At 54.2% G+C, this 20,644-nt stretch overlaps 2 protein-coding genes across 5 annotated transcripts; both read right to left on the reverse strand.

The window, feature by feature from the left end:
- Positions 1-319: 319 nt before the first annotated feature.
- On the reverse strand, positions 320-6,981 carry ZFAND2B (zinc finger AN1-type containing 2B). Of its 3 annotated transcripts, none has more exons than XM_080347312.1 (9): positions 6,880-6,981; positions 5,012-5,106; positions 4,444-4,575; positions 3,637-3,788; positions 3,319-3,426; positions 3,082-3,151; positions 2,480-2,556; positions 1,808-1,889; positions 320-1,540 (listed from the first exon to the last, which is right to left on the reverse strand). In XM_080347312.1, exons 1-9 carry the CDS (start codon positions 6,923-6,925, stop codon positions 1,502-1,504), a joined length of 801 nt encoding a protein of 266 aa, XP_080203438.1. In that variant the 5' UTR covers positions 6,926-6,981; the 3' UTR covers positions 320-1,501. The 3 variants fall into 3 exon arrangements, with proteins under 3 accessions (XP_080203438.1, XP_080203436.1, XP_080203437.1); XM_080347310.1 differs by lacking the exon at positions 6,880-6,981 and adding an exon at positions 5,886-6,126; XM_080347311.1 differs by lacking the exon at positions 6,880-6,981 and adding an exon at positions 5,886-6,124 and having other exon boundaries at positions 1,808-1,886.
- On the reverse strand, positions 6,312-20,558 carry RETREG2 (reticulophagy regulator family member 2). 2 transcript variants are annotated; one of them, XR_013922315.1, is made up of 10 exons: positions 20,202-20,558; positions 17,790-17,896; positions 13,011-13,041; positions 12,140-12,275; positions 10,724-10,808; positions 9,826-9,963; positions 9,391-9,485; positions 8,603-8,738; positions 7,082-7,880; positions 6,312-6,989 (listed from the first exon to the last, which is right to left on the reverse strand). XR_013922315.1 is itself a non-coding variant. In XM_080347306.1 (9 exons), the coding sequence occupies exons 1-9, from the start codon at positions 20,420-20,422 to the stop codon at positions 7,153-7,155; spliced, it is 1,677 nt and encodes a 558-aa protein (XP_080203432.1). In that variant the 5' UTR covers positions 20,423-20,464; the 3' UTR covers positions 6,314-7,152. The 2 variants fall into 2 exon arrangements, 1 of the variants encoding a protein (XP_080203432.1); XM_080347306.1 differs by having other exon boundaries at positions 6,314-7,880; positions 20,202-20,464.
- Positions 20,559-20,644: the final 86 nt, after the last annotated feature.

Here is a 20,644-nt window from a genome sequence, read left to right on the forward strand (position 1 = left end):
CAGGACCCCTCTCAGGGGGGCCATGCTGCAGGTTCGGGAACTGCCTGCACCCTTGGGTTGAGCAGCAGCTTTGCCACAGGGTTGAATGCCCTGGGCTCAGGCAGGTGAGGGGAGCAGGCTGTCAGCACCTGTGCCTTCCCTACACAAAGGGCTGAGTATTGCAGCGGGTTGCACTCCAACAGCAAAGGAAGGAAGACACAGCACAGCTGTGCCCCCTCCACCCCCATCTACACCATTGCACCCCTGTCCACAGAGATGTACCACTCGGGGCTGGAGACTAAGTGCCCACTCCCCCAAAACACCTCTCCACCTTGTGCTATACTTTTATTTTCTCCCAAGCAGCACTTTGACAAGTCTCAGCATTCTCTCAGCCCAGACTAAACCCACATTCTGCCCAGGTAGGCATTGCCAGCAGAAACCTCCCCCTTGGCCATACACTGCTCAGAGCAAAACAGGCCCCAGGCAGAAGCAGTTCTGGCACAGAAGCTCAAGAGAGCAGGTGGGAAAGCAGCACTGCTCTGCATGGCTGCAGGCCCCCCTGCAAGAGCTCAGCCGATGTTGCACCCCACTGTCAGCTCCTGCCTTGAAGTAGCAGTAAGGAAGGGCTGGCTCCAGGCTCAGGGCTGTGTTTGCAAGAAGGGGTTCTGTGCTGCTGCTGCCCACGGGGGGATCCCACACAGCACAACTGGGAGAAGGGAAGTGTTCCTGCTCCAGCAGCATTAAACCAGGGCTCTTGGATAGTTTAAGGCAGCAGAAAGCAGCCAGGTGCGGTCCCCCTGTGAGCAACGCTGGCACAGTCAAGTTATTGTCGAGGTTACTTTTCAGTTAATGGCCCTTGTTAAATTAAACCAGAAAGGAAATGCAGCTCCATTCATTTTCAGAGGGGCCCTGGGGCCCAGCCAAGTGGGGTAAGGCCCAACATACTGTTGTGCATGCAAACAGCAGGGGAGGCACAGAGAGCAGAGGGAGCAGGGAAGTCGCTGCCTTCACACTGCGGGGAGGTCATACATTCAGCCGAGCCATGCCCGTGCGAGAGACCATCCTGGCCGCAGCCCCTCCCAAAGCACAAAATCCAGCCCCCTGCTACTGCAGCAGGCAGCTGCATCCTGGCTGCATGTCTGAGTACACAGAGATGTCCCCATGTGGCATTTCCCCTCTAGGCCAGCTCTGCCCTCATCCCACAGTCCCAGCTGTGCTGGGCCACAGCTGTGGCAGCTGTGGCAACATGCTCCTTCCTTTGGTCAGCCCACTCACAGTCTCTTCACCTCTTCAGGAGCATCAGCAATTCGCTGCACCAGTTTTATGCAAGTACTAGAGTTTAGGTGTCAGTGTGCATCTGGTGGCTCACTTACAGCCCCCAGGGAGACGAGCTGTCCCTGGCGAGAGGCTCTCGGCATCAGTGTCCAGGCCAGAACCCCACGGCGTCCAGATGGGAGGCCAGAGCTGCTCCTCAGGTCACAAATGGGATCCCGCATCTGCTGGCAGACCCCACCTCACCTGCCTAGGACATGCTGCAGTTTGATGACTTTGAACCATGCGCCTGGAATGGGAAGAAGCACACAGTGAGCAAGAGAGGATGGACAGCTTCCTCTGTCCTTCAAGGGGGCACATCCACTGCTCAAGTCCTCAGCACTATGTGCTCAGCAGTGCTGCCATCACTGCCTCAGGCTGGGCTGCACTCCTGCTGAGAAAAGCAACCCTAGACAGAGCCCAGAGGAAGGAGAACCCAGGGAAGACCCCACCATGACACAGGCAAGCGAGGAATCAACCCCACCAGGGCACAGAGCCTTGAGCCAACCCCACTCACCTGCCGCTGCGACTGTTGGTACTCGGCTTCACTCGCTGACAGGGCCTGGGCCAGGGCCAGATCCTCCTCCTCCTGTGTGCTGCTGGGGACAGCGGTGGGATGTATGCATCGGCCTCCCCAGGCTCAGGGTCCATCCCTCAGAGCCCTACTCCTGTCACTGCCACCCTCCAGGACAGCTATGGGCAGGGAGCAACTGAGGATCACCCTGAACAGGGTGAACAGGGGCCGGGGAGGGACCAGAAGATCCAGCCAGGGCCAGCAGCCAGCACCCCGGGCCAAGCAGAATTTGTTAACTCCAGCCTGTAAGATGTTGCTTTTAGCAGCACCTGGCAATGAGCTGGAGGACAAAGGCTCCCAGGTGTCCTCTGTGAACACTCCCGCTTCACCTCTGTCATGCTGTAGCCAAGCTCGTTAGCTGACAAGTGATCGGACAATGGTTTGCCCTACTCTGTGCTGTCAGACGCTGCCCCTTCCCAGGACCCCAGAGCCCTTTCCGCTGAACAGAGCTCCATGATGGCCCTGGACTGTTCCTGTTTTTCCCTGTCAGCCACACAGAGAGATCAGCTGGAGCCACGTGCTGAGAGGAATGTCATCCCAGAGCCACATGACTCTGCCCCAGGCATCTCTCACATGGAGGCTTGGGGCATGACACCACATGTCCCCAGACCATACCTGGGTGGATGTGCCAAGCTGGGTGCTGACTCTGCCAGGGACATCTCCAGAGCTCGCTGCAGTGCCTCTTCTTCACTCTGAAACAAAACATCTTGTCACCAGCTTGGCTAAGGTGGCAGGAGGCAGCCCTGAGGGACACACAGCAGGCACAGCCGTGCCTGGCAAAGGGTGGGCGCACCTCTTCCCTCTCCAAGACCAAGGCCTTGGGCTCAGCACAGGCCTGCAGCTCTCTCCCTGTGCCCCAGGGAGTGCAGCCCTGCCTGCCAGTGCAGGGAACATGCTAAGAATACCAGTGGGAAGCAGCTTTCAGCCTCCTCCTCTGCCCTTGGCTTGCAGAACAGAAAGATAACACTCAGGGAAAACAGCCAGTGTACTTTGTCCCTTTGGGGAAAGCTGAGCATCAAGCACAGCAGAGAACTGCAATTCACAGGCACCAGAGCAAACTCCAACACCCCACTGAGCATTCAGGATCCCCATTTGCCAGAGAAAGCCCAGCTGGGGAGCACCACAGTCACATACAGAGCATGTGTTATAAATCAGTAGCTCTTCAGTGTACAGGAATGACCCAAAGCCACCCCAAATGCCCAGGCCAGGCCACTCACCAGTCCATTCTGCAGCATGACTGCTGGAGGGGAGGTGCTGGGAACCTGTGACACAGCTGCTGTGCCTCCTCTGTGAACAGGAGAGAAGCTGAGTTATTGTCAAGGCAGGGAGCCCTGGTAGGAGCAGGCAGCCCTGCCAATGCACAAGGAGGGAGCTGTTGCTCCTGCATCACACAGGCAGCCAAGCTGAACCTGGTTGTGCCAACCTCAGAATTACAAGTCAGGTTGTCACCATACCTGGCAGAGGCTGGAGAAGAGGGGCTGTCTGCTGGCCGGGCAGCTCCACTGCTCGATGCTGTGACTGCTTTAGAGGAAGATGACTGGGCTCTCGCAATCGCAGCATGCCTAGGACGGACAAGATGCCTGTGAAAGATTGCTTTACCATCACGGGTAACCCTAATGCTGCTGGAGGACTCCCTGGCACACAGGGCAGGGAGTGTGAGAATGCAGCAGCGGTCCCAGACAAGAGACCAGGAGGAGGTTGGCTTCTTCCCTGTGACCCATCTGGCAAAAACAGCCCTGTCCCTGCCAGCTCTCCTGTCCCCAGGCACTCACCCTGCTTTGGAGAGGGGACGCCCCACCCCACTGCAGTTGTGGTCCAGGGGGTGTCGGTGCTTGAGGCAGTAGTTCTGGTGACACTGGTCACAGATCACCTTCATCATCTCCTTCTGCTTGCAGCCTGGCTTCAAACACTTGTTGGTGAAGATCTGAAAGACAATGTGGAAGTGGTGAAACAGAACGTTCCTGGCAGGGCAGCGGCTGTCCCCTCCCTCCACGCCAGGCCTTGGGTGCTGACCAATGTTCTCTCCCAGTGCCACTTCTGTGGGACTCTGGAGTTTGTCTCCAAATACTAGTTTTCTGTAGATAGTTCATTAGTAAGTCACTAGTGCTTCAGTCCCCACAGACAATAGTCCCTATGATCACAGAACACACAGCAGGAGAGAGAATGCCTTGCCCAGGGACTCCTGCCTGGCCCACCATGGCAGTGGGGACAGCCCAGAGCCCTCCAGCTGCTGCTGGGCTGGATTCCTGCAGGGCCAGCTCCCTGCAGCAATCTCCCCTCCTGGCAAGAAGAGACAGTTAATTGCTGATTGCATTTTCCTAATGGCAGCATACAGTTTCCCGTCCTCGCATCCCATGTGGCTGCCCAGCCCCACTCCATCACTACCTCAGTCCTGGGCTTGCACCACAAAGCCCCACAGATGCACACACCTACAACTCTCCAATCCATCCTGCCCTCAGCCTGCTCAAACAGAAGCTGCACTGGGCAGGGCTGGGTCGTGTGTTGTTTTCACCCCACCCCAGGCTTCGGCGTGGACCCAGCAAAGCTCAGCACTGAGGTGGAGAGTGCTGGGTTAATACCTTGCGCTTGCGCTGCGCGGGGTCGGACTTGCAGTCACGGTCAATGTGCTCACCCACCACGACATCGGGCATCTCCCCCCGCCTCACGGGGACTGGGGTATTGCAAAGGGGACACACAGGGACCTGCACATCCTGTAGAGACAAGAAAAGGGGTCTGGAAGCACGCAGCTGGGCAACCTCAAGTGTTGTGTAGCCATCTCTCCCCCTTTCAGGATCTGCCTGTCACAGCTTCCACAGTGTCATCTGTGATGAGATCCTGCTCAGCACCCTCCAAAGAGGCTGTTTCTGATCCAGCACATGCACGCACTCTGGGAAGGGGAGACAGGAGGGACAGCAGACGCCCAAACCACTTCACTCAGTGGCAGAGAGCAGGCTGGAAGTTTGCAGCACAGAAATACAAATCCAGGCTTTCAGGGAACCCCCAGACTTGATGCATATGCCCAAGTGACCAAAGAAGTCATGCCCAGGTGCAGGCTCAACAAATTATTCTAATCGCTGGCTGGGAATGCCCAGCAGCTCTGTGCGTGAGGCTGGATTAGACCTGCCTACGCAGAAAACCTCCTCTTACCTTCTTGTAGGCAGAGGTGCAGTCGTGCTGGGCATAAGCAATATGGTCGGTGCAGAAGATCCGCTCACAGGCATCGCACTTCAGGGGGAGGAAGTCTGGGAGTGGGGAGACGCCACATGCAGAGAGCGTTGAGAGGTCAGTGCTGCCCACCTGCACCCAGAGGCCCTTCCTGGCTTCCCGAAAGCATAGCCCTGGCCCACTACAAAGCCACGGCCACTCTTCTCTTCCCCCAGCACGGACAAAAGGGGCTGTGGGTCCATGGCTAGGTCTTCAGAAAGACCTCGGGCTCCTCCTCAAAACGCACCCTCCCCGGCTCCAGGACCAGCAGCCTTACATCATACCGACCTCCCCGGGGGCTGCCGGCCGCAAGCCAGAAGCGAGTGATGCTGCCGCACCCACCCCGGGGTTCACCCACCCGGGGAAACCGCTGCCGTGCGCCCCGGGGGAAGGACAGGCCGCGCGACAGGCCCCCCGGCACCGCCGCGCCCGCCTGCGGCGTCCAGGGCCGGCACCCGCGGGGGTGACCGGCCCCTGCCCCACCGCCCCGGCCAGGAGCCGCCGTCTCGCTGCTCCGCCGGGCAGAGCCAGCCTACAGCAGCCGCGGGCTACCGGCACCCAGCGCCGCCCCGGCGGGGCACCCGCGCGTAGAAGGACGCACCAGAGACCGCGGCCGCCCCACGACCCTCCGCCCGGGGCGGGGCGGGCGGCGCCCCCGCCCTTCACCTCCCGCCGCACCAAGAGGGCGCCCGGCCCCTGCCCTGCCGGCCGGTCCGCGCCGCACAGGCCCAGACCCGCGGCTGCCGCGCCCGGGCGGGAGCAGAGCCCGACCGCCCGGTACCTCGGCCGCCTCGCACCCCCGTCCCGCCGGGCTCACCCAGGCGCTGGCAGGCGGGCCAGGAGCAGTGCGCGCCCAGGTCCGGGAACTCCATGGCGGCGGCCGCACCGGGGATGACTTGTGCGGTGCCCGCTTCCGCTATAGCGTCACGTGGGGCGGGGCCAGCCCAAGCCCCGCCCCCGGCGAGTCCCCGCCCCGCGGGCCCGGCCCTCGCGCTCCCCCTCCCCGCCGCGGGCACCGCGCTCCGCGGCCCCGGTACCCGGGAAAGCGCTTCCCCACGGCCGCTCCAGAAACACCCACCCCGGCGGGGGGAGGCTGAGGGCCGGGGGAGCGCGGGAGAGGCAGCGACAGGCGGGAGCGAACAGCGCAGCCCCAACGGGAGGGCTGAAACTCGGGGAGCTTCCCTCCAGCCTCCTCCTCCCGTCCCCTCCCCTGCCCCCAGAGACACAAAACACGGCTCCTCTGCTGTGCAGCAGAGCTCCTGGCTCTCTTCAAGCCACTTCCAAGTGTCCAGGTGCCACGCTGCGGTGCCTGGCCCAGCAAGGAGGGGGTGGAGAAAAGGGGTGCTGGTAGCACCCGAAGAGAGGTGCTCGGGAGAGGCCACGGCAGGAGGAAACCAGAGCACTGAGTAGGGCCAGGAGCGGCTTCATTGATTGCAAAACGACTCCACAGCAACCCAGCAGCAGAGGGAAAAACCTAGTATTGCCCAAGCCCCCGTTCAGCAGTGACGTGGACAATGGTGACGGTTCGCAGGAGGGGTCTGCTTGTGTCCCCTTACTGCTGCTCTCCCCTCCAAAGACACCTTTACCCTCCCCTAGCCCCCAAGAACCACATTTGACTGCGCACCCCATCCCTTCCCCCAGACAAAACCAATGAAAGTTAAAATTATTTACACTTTTAGCCATTTAAAAACCCAATAAAATAAGATTGCATCTGTCCTACTGGGGATGTGGGTATTAGCAGCAGCTACAGCTAGCTCGGTACTCTGCGTGCAAAACGAAAGACAAACAGAAGACAGACCAAAATACTGCACCATTACTAGGAAGCATTTGCTGGGGTTGGTGTTTTGATTGTGGCATAAGGCTTCTAGGAGCCGGCTCCTCCCCAGCTGCAGGGCAGGGGTATCTCACGCACAGCCGGGCTCTAGAAGGATGGAAAGGATGCGTTATTCCAGACACAGCACATTAACACTGATGCATTTCCATCCCAGTCAACACAAACATCTAAAAACCCACTGCATGTTCACCACGTGAGTTCTTCCTTCTTTCCAGTGATGACGGAGGAAAAAGGGGAGTGTGAAGAAGACCTAAGACATAGATGCTGCTGTCATCACTGCCTCCTCCTCCTCATCTCCTTGCTTTGGCAGCTCAGCAAGTGTGGAAGAGGGGGGAGCCGGAGCAGCAGGAGACTCTTGTGCCTCTTGCTCCTCTCCAAGCCCCAGCTCTACATCTATTTGCTCCAGCTCCCCCTGATCAAGTAGCTCAAAGTCATCTGCTTCCTCCTCATCCTCCGGTGAAGCTGCTGTTTCTGTCTCCGCTGCTTCGGTCTCTGACAGCTGTGCTTGGAAGCTCAGTTTCTCTTCGGGCTCAGTGGGGAGGAATTCGGAGAGGGAGGGCCCCTCGCTGGCCTCCGAGGACCGCAGCAGGGCAGAGAGGGTGTTCTGCACCGCCGTGGTGATGGCAGTGGTGACGATCTCCTCACTCAGCGTGTCAATGCAGACGCCCAGGCCCGGGGCAGGGACAGTCTCTGGCTCTGCGTTGCCTCCTGCCGCTTGCCCGCTCCCATTGAAGTGCGTATTTACAAAATGGAGAGGAGATGCTAGGCGAAGGATGGAGAGGTCCGCGGCCTCCTTCTCTGCTGAGTCCAGCTCACGGGCAGCGTGGGCAAGCTCAGGACCCAGAGGCACACCAAACGCATCTTCATCGCCCTGTGGTCCCAGGTCTCTGGAATGATATTCTTCCACGGAGGGAAACTCTGCCAGGTCCTTGGAAAACGACTCCTCTGGCTCACTGTGCAGGCTCTGCCGATCCAGGTCTGAAAGGCATCAGCGTTAAGCCACAAGTTCCCTCACCCTGACCCAGGGAACTGACACCTCCCATCCACCTCCCCAAGCTGACATGCCAGGGCTCACTTTTGGGCATCTTCCCAGCTCCGGGAGCACAGCAGGAAGGGATATGCAGTTAGTCCTTCTCTTGGTGGCACGACTGATGTGGAGTGTCTGTGTGCTCTGTGCTGAGAAAAGGACTATCCTTCTCCAGCTCATGCTCTCTGCATCTAGAGCCCTCCATTAAAACCCACAGGGTCAGGGAAATTGTGTTCACAGCACATCATCACCCCAGACACTCAAGTGACCACATCTGAGGGGTGACCTTCACATTCTTCACCACTGACCAGTCTTTCCCTGAGCCTGTAAGTCTGGCAGGGTGGGGTGTCTGACCTGTTTCACTCAGCATCATATATGGGTGTGTGACTACACCGTGCAATTATTTCTGTGAGACTTTGTGGATGGCTTTGCTGCCTTGTTGGAAGGACAAGAGAACATTGTCTTGTGGGGCAGTAATCAGGGCAAATGTCTACTCAGTACCAGCTCATGATCAGCCACAAAGCCAGGGCATGCTGCGCTGCTACTACTGCTTCCTCTTTTTGATACTCTTCACCCTGTCAATAGGCAGGTTCTCTCCCTGTGTTTGGAGGGACAGTTGTTCTGGAACAAAACACTCAGGGTCAGGAAGACAGTGAAGCATCCCATCACGTACCTTCAGAAACATCAGTCAGCTGTGGGGTGGTAGCCCTTGAGACAGAAAAGCCCCCACTCTCCAGGATGGAAGCCTCCTCATCAGAAAGTTCAGAATCTGTGATTGACAGTGCCAGGGCAGTCTTCTTCACATCCACCTGCATGGGATGAAGGCAGAGGGACAAATTCCTGGGTGTGTGGCTATCAATGCTGTCTACAGGCACCTCTGCACAAACCAGACCTTCCAGGCAGAAGTCCTTTGCTGGAGAGACTCTGCACAGAGACCATATGAAAGCAGAAGGGGCCTGGGCAAACCACTCACTGCACTGTCAGGGAAGGAAAGTCTCAGCTCACTGCCTTTCCTGAAATAATTCACTTTCTGAGGCTTTGTCTGCCCTCAGTGAAGAACCCAAAAGAGCCAACCCAAGATGCGATCAGCCTGTAGGAGTCTTAGAAGGCTCTGATCCTTCTGCCTCTCCTGGGATCACCAAAGAGCAAAACATCCCTTCCCCTTTGCATTCACTGGGCCAAATGAATGCTTCTACAAGTAGCAGTGGTTCAAGTATCTGCATTCCTTTGGAAGTTGAAGCTTCCCATCTCACAGCACAGCTAAATGCCCAGAGCTCCTGTAAAGGAAGGCACTCAGTCCATTTCTCTGACACACATATACAAAGGTCACATCCAGTCCAAATGAGCGCAGGGAACTGTGTAAGCGACACCAGTGCTGCTCATGTCCCTTTTCCAGTGGTGAGGAGCTTCTGCACATTACACCAGGACAGTTGATTTCTTTAGGAGGGTTTGTGCTCTTACCACTGGGGAGAAGCCTGACAGCTCTGCCTCACTCTCACTCTCTGTCTCTGCTGTTGGCTCATCACCGACTGCAGGCTCACTCCTCCCTTGTCGCTCTACAAGAAAGAGAAGAAAGGCTCCACATGAGACTGAAAGAATTTTATGCCTTTATACATCACTTTCCTGCTACTTCTGCTACTGTGTGAAGCTGCACAGGCTTCCCAGAAGCCCAAGTATCCCAGAGACAACTGTAATCTCTTGCTCTGATTTGCTGTTCCCAGGATCACCTGCCCAGTTGCTCTCTCCCTAACCCTCAAGTTTCAGTCTGTTTTCCCCCACCCCACTCTAGCCGTTCACCACAGGGTGCTGACAGACCTGTTCTCCCATTGTCCCTTTGCCAGGGCCCCACCCCGGCAGTACAGCACCAGAAAATTCAGAATGAAGGTGGGTCCTTACTCTTCTTCTCATGCTTGTGGTGCAGCGTCTCCACCTTCATACTGTAGTCCAGTTTCATCAGGATGGGCTCCAAACGTGTGTACATCCTCTGGATCAGTTCGTGGTAGACCACCAGAGGCCAGAGCAGAATGCTGAGCACTGCGAACACAGCATGGGCGAGTGTGAGAGACAGAACAAACAATCCAGCCCTTCACAGAGCGCCAGCAAGAAACTCTGTGTGAAGGGAAGTGCAGTTGAACGGCATTTGCTTTCTCATCTGACTGCCTAAAATCCTCATCTATGGCTATTCTTACTCATTCCAAAGCTGCTTGATTAGCCCATTTTTTCTAACATCTCCAATTAAGATACGGATTTATGTTAAGGTGAAGCATAAGCCCTCCACTTCGGCCACTGAGTCCCAGCCCCAACATGCAATAGAGGCTCTGAAATGAGGTTATTAAAACTAAAAATCACCAAAACGTTTATAAGGGTAGCAGCATAGAGTTCACAGGTAGATGTGCTAGCAGCAGATCACCAAGAGTCTTCAGAGTTAGCACAGACTCACGATGCAGTGAAAAAGTCTCATTTGCTAAACATGCAGCTTCTTTAACAACTCTTTCCGCATGCATTTGCCTGCTCTAGGAAGTGAGAGACTGCAGCTTTCTGCTTCCCTGGAGCCTCAGCAGCACAGCCCCGGCCGTGGGTGGATGTTTTAGCCACGGCTCCCTCTCCTGCTCTGCAGCTGTACTGCACGCATGCACGTAAATAAAGCAAGAGACTTCCAGGAGCACATTGTCCTGTATCGATTTGTCATCTAGCGCAGATCCCCTCAAGAAAACCACAAATATGCTTCTACCAGTGCATCAACAGCACAGTCATGTTTCAGCTTAAGTCAGACAAGAGAGCTGCTTATACTCACAAATGATGTAGGAGATCATTATGCCTGGAACATAGTGTCCAACCACAGCCAGAATCAGGCAGCCTGAACAGACACTCATGCAGAACTGAAGGAAGAGAGGAATAAACAGAAGTGACAAGAGGCAGAGATAAATCTATGCAGGAATCCCAGTTAGAGCAAAATGAGGGATGCTCCTAACAGTCAGTACACCAGCTTTGCACTGAGTACATTCAGATGCTGACAATCAAGACAGCTTGGTTGGGTTAAGCTGTAAGCATTAGAGGTTCAAGCGCAGGAAGACCAAGGTAACCCAAGACCCCAATAAAATGAATCAAAACTTTATTGGACAGTTCTTCATAAAGTAAATGATGCTCCCCAAGGCTAAGGTAAGACATTACAAACTGCAGTTTTAGAGCTCATCTTCCCTAAGGAGTTCAGCACTTTCAGAGAAGCCCATCATGTCCTGAGACAGGAATCTGTTACAGAGTCAGCAGACGCTGCACCACGGCTACACCATAAACCAGCTGGGAGAAGCATTAGTGGAACCCACACTCCCACCAGACCAGGACCTCCCTCTTCCGGAAAAAGTGGGAGTATAACAGTGCAGCCCTGATGGCTTGTCCTCCACCCTCCTAGGAAGGGGGAGAAGTGAGGACACCCTGCAAGTGAGGCCACGGGTTCAAACATCGACTAAAACCAACAATGAAGAGTTTCAGTCATAAGGGGAAGGGTCTACAAAAGTGAGGGCCACCTAAGGGCTTTGGTCCCAACAAATTCACGCTTTATGGGCATCTTGGTCCTGGTCTCCTACTCCCTGTAGCTGGGACAGCGTTTTAACAGAAAAGGAACAATTAGCAATGACAGAAACCCACTCCTTTTGGCACGCTGGACCCCAGCAAGCCTGATACAATCCCAGTGGTTGGTCTGCTCTATTGTTTTGTGATGCTAAGGCAACTCCTGTCTACATACCCTTCCCAAACAACACACGTCACAGCCATTTGAACGTGGTTAACGACAAGTTGCCATGCACTCAGAAACACCACCACATTTGCACTTGGCTAGCTACAATCTCGACTAGCAAAATAGGTAGGACCATCTTAAAGGGTTGAATGGAGCCTCTGAAAGGAGGAGCAACTGTAGGCTCCCCTTTTTTCTCCCCACTCCCAATGTAAGAGCTTCCTTTGCAGGCTAAGAAATAAAACTAAGCATAGCCAGGCATTCACAGAAGGGGTTAAGTTCAGCTTCAGTTTACAAATACCAGAAGCCAATTACTCATTATTTAAGCTTCCCATGCCCTAGAGTCTGAAAGGAACGAACAGCAAATGTTAAACAGGGACAGCAATTGTAAAAATATTGATTTGACATTCTTCCATCTCCTAGGCCACTAATAATGGAAAGAAAAGCCCCTGCACAGAAGAGTAGGTATCTCCAGCTTACCTTGGCAGGATTTTGCCTCTTGTACTGTAGCAGTTCCTGCAGGTACAGTCTGAAGGTGACCCAGCTCTCTGCCAGGCAGTGGCACAGCTCAGGGACACTGAGCAGGTGAGGTTGTGCCCCTGAAGTCACCCCCTCACTAGAGACAGACAAGAGCAAGAAGACAATCTTTGAACATGGTCTGTTTTGTTGGGAGGGGGAACAGCTGCACTGAGAAGCGGAGATCCCTACCAAAGGCTTGACAAAACTGACTGCATCTTCAGTCAAGCTATGGAAGACACTTGATTTGGAGGTACTTTTTAATCAGGAGGAGAGCCAAGAGACACCTGAGCCAAGCAGCAGCAGCAGACACCATGCCACAGCATCCCCGTGCCACAGGCCCAAGAAGCAAAGCGGTTTACTCAAAGCCAAGCAGACAGAAGCACTGGAGGTGGAACTAGTTGAGTGGCCTCCTCTGGCACCAAGTCCAAGGTAACCAGAGTGTGGTGCTCAGACCCATATCCACGGCCAAGCATGGGATGCAAGCTACGCCACCAAAGACAGCACATATGGCCTGCAGAAGTCAGTCTTGGGGATTTCCTTCTCTCTGGAGGATTCTTAAAATAGTCCAGGATAGATCCAGGGAAGAAACCTGTGAGTTCCTAACATCAGAAGCACCTGAGCTTTACTGCTCTTTAAAGAACATTAGCTTTCCCCAGAGTCTCAAACTGTGGCTCCTGAGCTGATAAGCAGCTCCTAGAAACTGCTACCACTGTTTCACAGCAGGAGCCATGCAGGCTATTGACAAGAACAAAAAGGGCAGGTGAAATCACCACACTAAATTAAGGCATCCCCAACTCTTGCCTCTCACCAAGAAACACATCAGTGTGCTTACCTCTCCCCTCCTGCCTCCTCTGATGGCTGTGCTGTAGAGAGAACACAGCAGATTAGTCAGTCAAGTGAAAAATACAAGCCGACATTTTTACCACTTGAACAGAGCAGAGCTGGAGATGTATCATCCTTAGCAGGGGATGCACTCCGGGGACCTTCTTCTTCATGCTCTCACGCAAGCAGGAATCACTGGCGTGGAGTTTGAGCTGTGCAGGCTTCAGTGAAGCACGCCTGGAGACCTGGAGTGGCCAGAGCTCAGATCTCAGGGTGCCCAGCACACCTTGAAACCTGTGTTGACAAATGCGTGGCACAACATTTGTACCAGCACATGGGCTTGGCTGCAGGGATCATACAGTTTGACCCAGTGTCCCACAAGTCTGGGCAGCACCATCCCTGCACAGCTGCCTGGCCCTCGTCATCCACAGAAGGCTGCCAGCACGGTCCCTGAACTGGGCACAGCTTCAGCTCCCGCCTCAGAGCTCAGCGTGGCAGGAGCAGGTCTGAGCTGCATTTCCCACTGACCAGTCTGGACCACAGTCCCTGGCAGGATGCTCTGTACAGATACCAGAGATCTCCCTGCTATCTCTATTCTTTCCCATGGAATTAAGTAACAAATAGCAGTATTGTGTATACTTATCCAATTTTAGGGCTCTTCAATGTCCCCTGACAGCCCTTTGTGCCAGGGACAGGTATAACTACACTCTTAGGGTCTGGTGGTCTGGATAAGAGCAAGGAAAAGCTTTTCCCATTCGTCTCTGTACCAAACCCAGTGACGATCAAACAGGGATTTACTCCGCACAGTGTTGAAGGGAGAAGCAGTGTTTCAACGGCAGAGTTCACACACGATTATGCTCTGCCTTCAGAGCCTTCAGAGGAGAAAAACCCAAATACTTCTATGACAACTGGAACTCATGAGCCTGGCTGCCCGTGGATCTGGGTGTCCTGGATAGCTGACTAGTGTCTGAGGATGTACAGGGCTCAACCAAAGCTCTTCCAGCAACATAGTCTTGATACGCCTCCTGTTTAACAAGGGTCTGTCCATGCTGTGAAGATCCCTCAAGGCCTACCCTCCCCTACCAGTCAACCTACTGTCCTAAAGCTGGTAGAAACAGATACATATTTGATGCTGCCTGGTCAGCAGCAAACTTGCTCCAAGATGTTCTAAAAATCAGTGAGACTCTATCCCTCACACTACCTGTCACCACATAAACAGGACTAAAATAAAGGAAGAGAGGTTGTGTCCAAAGTACATGGTAATTGTTAGAAACAGGCTGAAAAATGCAATGCGAGCAAAAAGGGGGTTGAATCCTTCCTGGAGTCATCAGCCAGATGCAAAGCCCAAGAGCAGCAGTGACTCCCCCAGGGAAACGCACAGAAGAGATGAACATCCATCACTGTCAACATCTCAGACCCTGGTTCAAACCGCAGAAGAGAGCAACTCCTTGTAGCAGCCTTGTCACTGCTGTCCCCAGACACAGGATGATGCTGGGCCAAGCCTGTCAGACTCCTCCTCCCCCTGCGGGCGCTCCCCAGCTGCCTGGCAGGGTGCGCGGAGCAGGAGGCGTCCGCCTGGGGAGGAGGCGATTCTTTGAGAGCGTGACCCAGATTTCCAGTAATCGGGTCTGACAAGAGGAGTCAACTGTTCTCAGACTGGGCTACCCGTCCGCTCCTCTGCCCATGACCGCCAGGCATGGCGGCCTAGGCAGCCAGCAAGCGCTGCTCACAAAGGCAGCTCGGGCTGAAAAAGGAATATTATGGACGCTGCTCCACCCCCATGGGGTGGTTCCTTCTCTCGCACAACTGCTGTTGCTGTATTTTGTTATTGTGCTCACAAATCTAAAGCTGCTTATTCGCAGCATGCAGAAATCCAGCTCTATCTCAAAGTCTCATCTATTACCTGCACTAAATCGCCAAATAAGTTACATCTGGCACTGGCTGGTCTGTGATGGCTCACTATACTGGTTGTACCACTTACCAAATGAGGTGCTGGGCTACTTGCTGTTCTCTGCTGGACAGAAGTGCCAGCAACACAGGGCACAGGAACCCCACTCCTCTCTGCCGAGCTACAGCAATCCAAGCAATCCAAAATATGCCAGCAGAGGGAGTGAAGCAGCTCTCCTCAGCTGCTGCTGAAGGTTTGGGAGACACTTTGGGGAGCTGCAGAACATTTCAGTAGGCTGCAGAGTGCTCACGTGGTTTCAACTATCTGGCAAAACACAAGCTGTCTTTAAAATCAACAGTATCTTGCTTCCTGTAGTAGAGTAGCCTGCCTGCTGGCCACCCCAAAGCACTGGAGTCTTACACCAGTTGGAGGAACAGCCCAACCACAAAAAAAACTAGAGCATTTCTGACAGGACACTTAGATAAGGCTTAACTCCAACCTGTGCTGCAATGCTGTCTAGCACTGGTAGAACTGTGCTAGCAAGCAGGACACCCACAGGTGGCCTCAGATCATCAATAACCAGCTCAGATCTTGCTGTCGGCATTTCACACTGGATTGTGGGTTAATACAAACCACTTGACATACACCAGACTCTTTTGGGAGTCCAGGCAGCCAAAGTTTAGGTTACATGTTGGTACTGACAAATTATCACTGATGGATTCCTTGGCTCTTACAGCTTTTCAACACTTCTTCAAGAGGCATTCTTCATCTGTGTGTACACTTCATCTGGAAAGCAGGGGCCCTTTTTAAGAAGCACCAGCATTCAACTGCAATGCAGGTTTTGCTAAAGCTCTTCCATGCTACACTCTCCTGAGCTGACCAAAACGCAGCTGCCAAACAGCGGTACAGAAAACATCCTTACTTGATACCTATTCCAGGAGAAAGTGGAGGTGCTTCCTACGTCCTTAAAATATATTTAAGTGGAACCCCATGTAGAGGTTGTTACATATGGAGAAAATACCCCGAGTGGGAGCTAAAAATATGCAGTCCCTTCTGACAGGACCAAAAAAGGGTGTGCATCTTGCTTCTGTTAGTGTGTCCCTGATCACAGAATGTGAGTAACTGCAAAATACACGCTGAGGTTTTAGCATTCCTTCAGGAGTGATGTTATAAGCAGTCACCTGAGACATGCAGAACTGCCACAAGCTGAGGTTTGTGTATGTACGTGCCGACTCTTGAAGGTGTGGTACTGACCTACTTCCAAAAGCTCCTGGAAAAGCTCACAGGAAGCACTGAGGAGGAAAGCCACAAAGCTACAGCTCTGCTGCAGCGGGAAGCGAGAGCCACACAAGAACCCCTAAGTGTTCAGCAGTGCCATTTCAACGAGAGGCCCCTCAGGAACGCAGAGCACTGCTCCTTCCTCACGGAGGCTGAGGAAATACAATCCGTGGACCATGCTGAAAGCAGGGTTGTGATCTAACCAGGCACATCAGAAGGGTGTCCCTGTTCTTTGCTGTCAGCAGCAGAAAAGGCAGCAGGGAGTGAAATATGGATCAGCAGGATGAGCACTGACTTCTTCCAGAGCTGATGACACGGGATGAGCCTAACCCCTGGTGTGTGGTTGTTTTTTGTTTTGGTTTGTTTGTTTGCTTGTTTATTCCTTACTGCTCTGCATCATATAAATTGATTTCAGCACGAATTTCCTATTTATTCTGTGATAACACAACTTTTACAGGTCTGGTACTTGCTGGAGTGATTCTACCCCCACCTGTCTCAATGACACCATTCTGTATTGGACACCAGGCTTTTGCATTTCTGGACATGTTTCAAGTGAGATGTTTTGGATTGGCTTTAAACTATTCCCTTAAAAATCCAACATGAATAAGCAGGAAATTAAATTGGCCAGTCCAGTTTGGCTGCCTGGTTACCTGAACCACACAAAGCAAACAGTTTCAAGACTACAGCTGAAACGTATCTAATCTTATCAGGACTTCTGTGAAAGCACCCTTTAAGTCAGTACCCTTTTAGGTCAAATACAGGGCACCTTACAAACACACATATAGAGGGGCTTTCATTCAGAAAGCCTCCCTAGAGTAGGGGGGCAGGGATGGATGGCCCCAAGCTGCCTTTGAACAGCGGCAGTAGATGCAGTGGGCAGGTCTGGGTCCAGTCATTTAATAAATTCCAATGAAGGAGGCACTCAAAGCAGACAGCAGCCAAACCATGTCCATCATCGTTATGAAACTACTCCTCTTGTTGCTTTTGTTTCTAATATTGGCAAAGACCCTTCAATAAATGGAAAGATAAGCCAAGTGATCAGACTCACCAATTAGCTGGAGACCAGATGCTGTTCAGTACAGGTACAATACACTACCTGTCCCTGCTGTCAGACCTCATCATCCACTCTGCTACCTGCCGCAAGGAGAAGTGGCTTTCATCTGCTCTGCTTCTTCCAGGGCATAAGCCCATGCTACACTTAACTAAAACCAGTGCCAACCTCCCCATTTCCTTCCCCCAGCTCAATTGGCCAGATATGCTCAGACTTGGAACGATCTTTTTGCCACAACATTTGCAGGAGAGAAGAGACATAGTAGAAACATGGTGTCATCCCTGTCACCACCTCCTCTGACAAGCTAGCTGGGCCCCCTTAGTCACTCTCAAAATGAGCTACTTCCAGAACTTCTCAGCACTGGGAACAATTCTCCCCATGCCAAGAGTATTAGGATACATCCTAATACTCTGACACAAATAGGGAAGAGGCAGCACCAAAGCCTGCAGTTACAGTAGGAACAGGGCTTACACGACCTATGAGAAAGACAGGAAAGGCCTGGCTGTGGCCACAGCCCAGCAGCTGCTAACACCAGAACTGTGTCACTAGCTACAGTGATATTCATCACATACCTGAGAAATCAAACAGGAACCTGGGCTTCCACCTCTCCAGCAAGAGGATGCCAAGAAGGGACATGCTGAGGAGAAAGAGGGGTCTCAGGGAGGTGGAAGAGAACAACCTAGAAATCAAACAAGAAATTATTAGGCTGGAAAAAAGCAGCAAGTTACTGTTTTTAATGAGTAAACAGATACAGCTCAGAGTAGGACAGAGTAGAAATATCAGACTGCTACCTGCCACTGCAGGAAGCACTGTACCCCACAGACACCCACCCCCGCCAGAACGTTCTCAAATGGTGCCTTTGCCCCACAGCAGACAGCTGACTACCTGCCACCTCCAGTGCTCTGCTCCCCTGCTCCTGAGCTCCTCCTTCGCTTGTAAAACAAGGCTAGTGCTCCCTTGTACAAGTCCCTCTGAATCCTCAAGGTGGAGGCTCTAGACAATGTAAATACAGATTGCTGTAGCAGAAGACTGGTTGATAATCAGCCTGTTTGCTGAAAACTAATGTCCTATTTGTTATCAAAAGGTCCAGCATTACCTGCAGGTAGCACCAAGACACATCCTGCACGTGCTTCTAGGTGCCCGTTCTTTTATCACAAATCACTCCCTGTTTAATCAGACCCTAGCACTTACACGGTTTAGTTGCTCACTCTATTGTAAAATCTTTGGTGTCCCTCAACAACACACCAGCTTAATCCAAACACCAGCTCACACAATACTACTCACACATAGTCAGGCAATCCCACCATCAAAGAGTTTATCTCCCCACTCCACATAGACAGAAAAGCACAGGTCCCAGGGCGGTGCCTATGCCAGCCGTGGCTGCCTGCATTCTCCTGTCCTCCAAGCAAGAGCATTAGCACTTTCCTTCCAGCTCAGGGAGGCTGTTTTTAAGACACTCCAGAATCAGATGCTGGGGAAATGTATACATCCTCTCTCCTTTAATGAAAACTCCTTTCCAGAAAAGAAAAGCTGCTCTGCTGTTTTATTTTGCTTCTCTTCAGTGAATATTTGTCAATAACTAATCTCAAATGCACCGAACAATGACTGGAGTCAGAGAGCATCTCGCCGTACTGCACAGAAAAGGGCTGTGCTTCCACCCAGCCACAGTCATGGGCAGAGGACTCGGAAGTGACATCTGTCTCACTGGGCAGCACAGAACAAAAGCCACACACTTTCCAAGGGCTTGCAGGACCTATAATGACCTAAACAACAGGATTTTTACCCCTTCTCATGGGACAACAAGTCTGTGCTTAACATGTCAGCTCAGGAAGAATTCCTCCTATTCTGTCTCATCTATGGACTGCAGTTGAAGGATGCTGGCTGAATCCTCCATGAGACTGTAAATAATTCCTTCCCTTCCATGATATTTAAATCTCTCTGCTGTCCCATATTCTGGGCATTTTTCATTGTTTCTTGACCTTTTTATGCACAGACCCTTAGCCATCATCATTTAGCTCCCCTGCCACCTCATGGCATGTCTCTCCCCCTGCCACTAACTTCAAAGCTCTGCTTTCAGACCTTTGCAGCTGGTAGAGGCATCCAAAAACAACTTAGTGCCCAGCTACCACGTATGCCTCTGATAAGCATGCGGATGAGGGAGCAGAACATAAGCGACCTCTTGAGAGTGACTTCAAAGGCTGTTTGGTCACATACTTTCCCCTTCTCTGACTTCAGTCTATTCCTTCCTATTTCATCTGCAATCAACATTTAACTCTTTCCTTGAACAGTCTTGCTCTTTTCTGCTGGGAAAGCTGCTGGCAGAGAGTGTTTTCGCCAGCGAAACTGACTCACTGTTTATCCAAACAAACAGGATGTTTTTCATTCCCATCCACAGCTGGGCTCTGCCACTCACCCTCCCGGCGCTGCTGCCCTGCCCGGGGGGCAGAGGGGACAGGAAGGCCGGGCTGGGGGAACGTGCTGGTGCCCAAACCGAGCAGCCTCGGCTTTGGTGAAAAATCAGCACCCTCCGGAAAAAAAAGGTCACCGAGCAGAAGGGATTAACCAACACACACACACGGCCGCGTGCTGCCGCGGGCGGCCCGGGGCTCACGCACCGCGGTTACGGGGTGAAGCGAACCGATAAAGCACAGATGCAGAAATGAACCAGAAACGCGCCCGGGCGCGCGTCCAGTTGGGCGCAGCCGCGGTTTATCACCGCAGGGCAAACCCTGCCCGAGCTGCCGGCGCCTTCTCCCCGCGGGGAGGGGCCTGCTGTGCTTGCGCGAGCCCGAGCCGCCCGGTCCCGCCCGGCCGCGCACATCCCCCGGCTCCGCCGTAGCACCGGCCGCAGCACCTCGAGGGGATCGCCGGGCACCCCGGGGGCTCACAAGCGTCCCCTCCTCGGGCCGCACCGCCACACCCGCCCGGCTGCTGCCAGCGCCGTCCGCCGGTGCAGGCCCCCCCGGCCCCCCGCCCCGGCTCACCAGAGGGCCCCGCCGAGCGCGGCGGCGGTGACCAGGCTGTGCAGCGGCCTCTCCCACACCAGCAGCCGCTGCGCCGCCGCCAGCGCCGCCTCCCAACCCCGCAGGCGCTGCCGCAGCGCCGCCGCCAGCCGTGCCGCCGCCGCTGCCGCCGCCTCCTCCTCCTCCTCCTCGGCCGTCGCCGTCGCCGCCGCCGCTGCCTCCTCGGCCCGGCCGCTCGCCATGGCTGCAGGGGGAGGCGGGAAGGGGGAGGGCGGGGCCGCTGTCACCGCGGGCGGGGGGCGGCGAGCGCTGCACCGGCCCGGGCGGGCGGCACCGCCTGACAGGGACCGGCGGCCGCTGCGCCGCGCGCATGCGCAAGCCGACCCACGGCGGGAGGGACCGGTCGGCAGAGCGCTCGGGGGGGCCGGGGCGGCGGAGCGCGCTGCGCAGGCGCGCCTGTGCCC

Source organism: Nesoenas mayeri (genome assembly GCF_963082525.1).
Source record: "Nesoenas mayeri genome assembly, chromosome: 6".
In the NCBI taxonomy this organism is placed as follows: Eukaryota; Metazoa; Chordata; class Aves; order Columbiformes; family Columbidae; genus Nesoenas; species Nesoenas mayeri.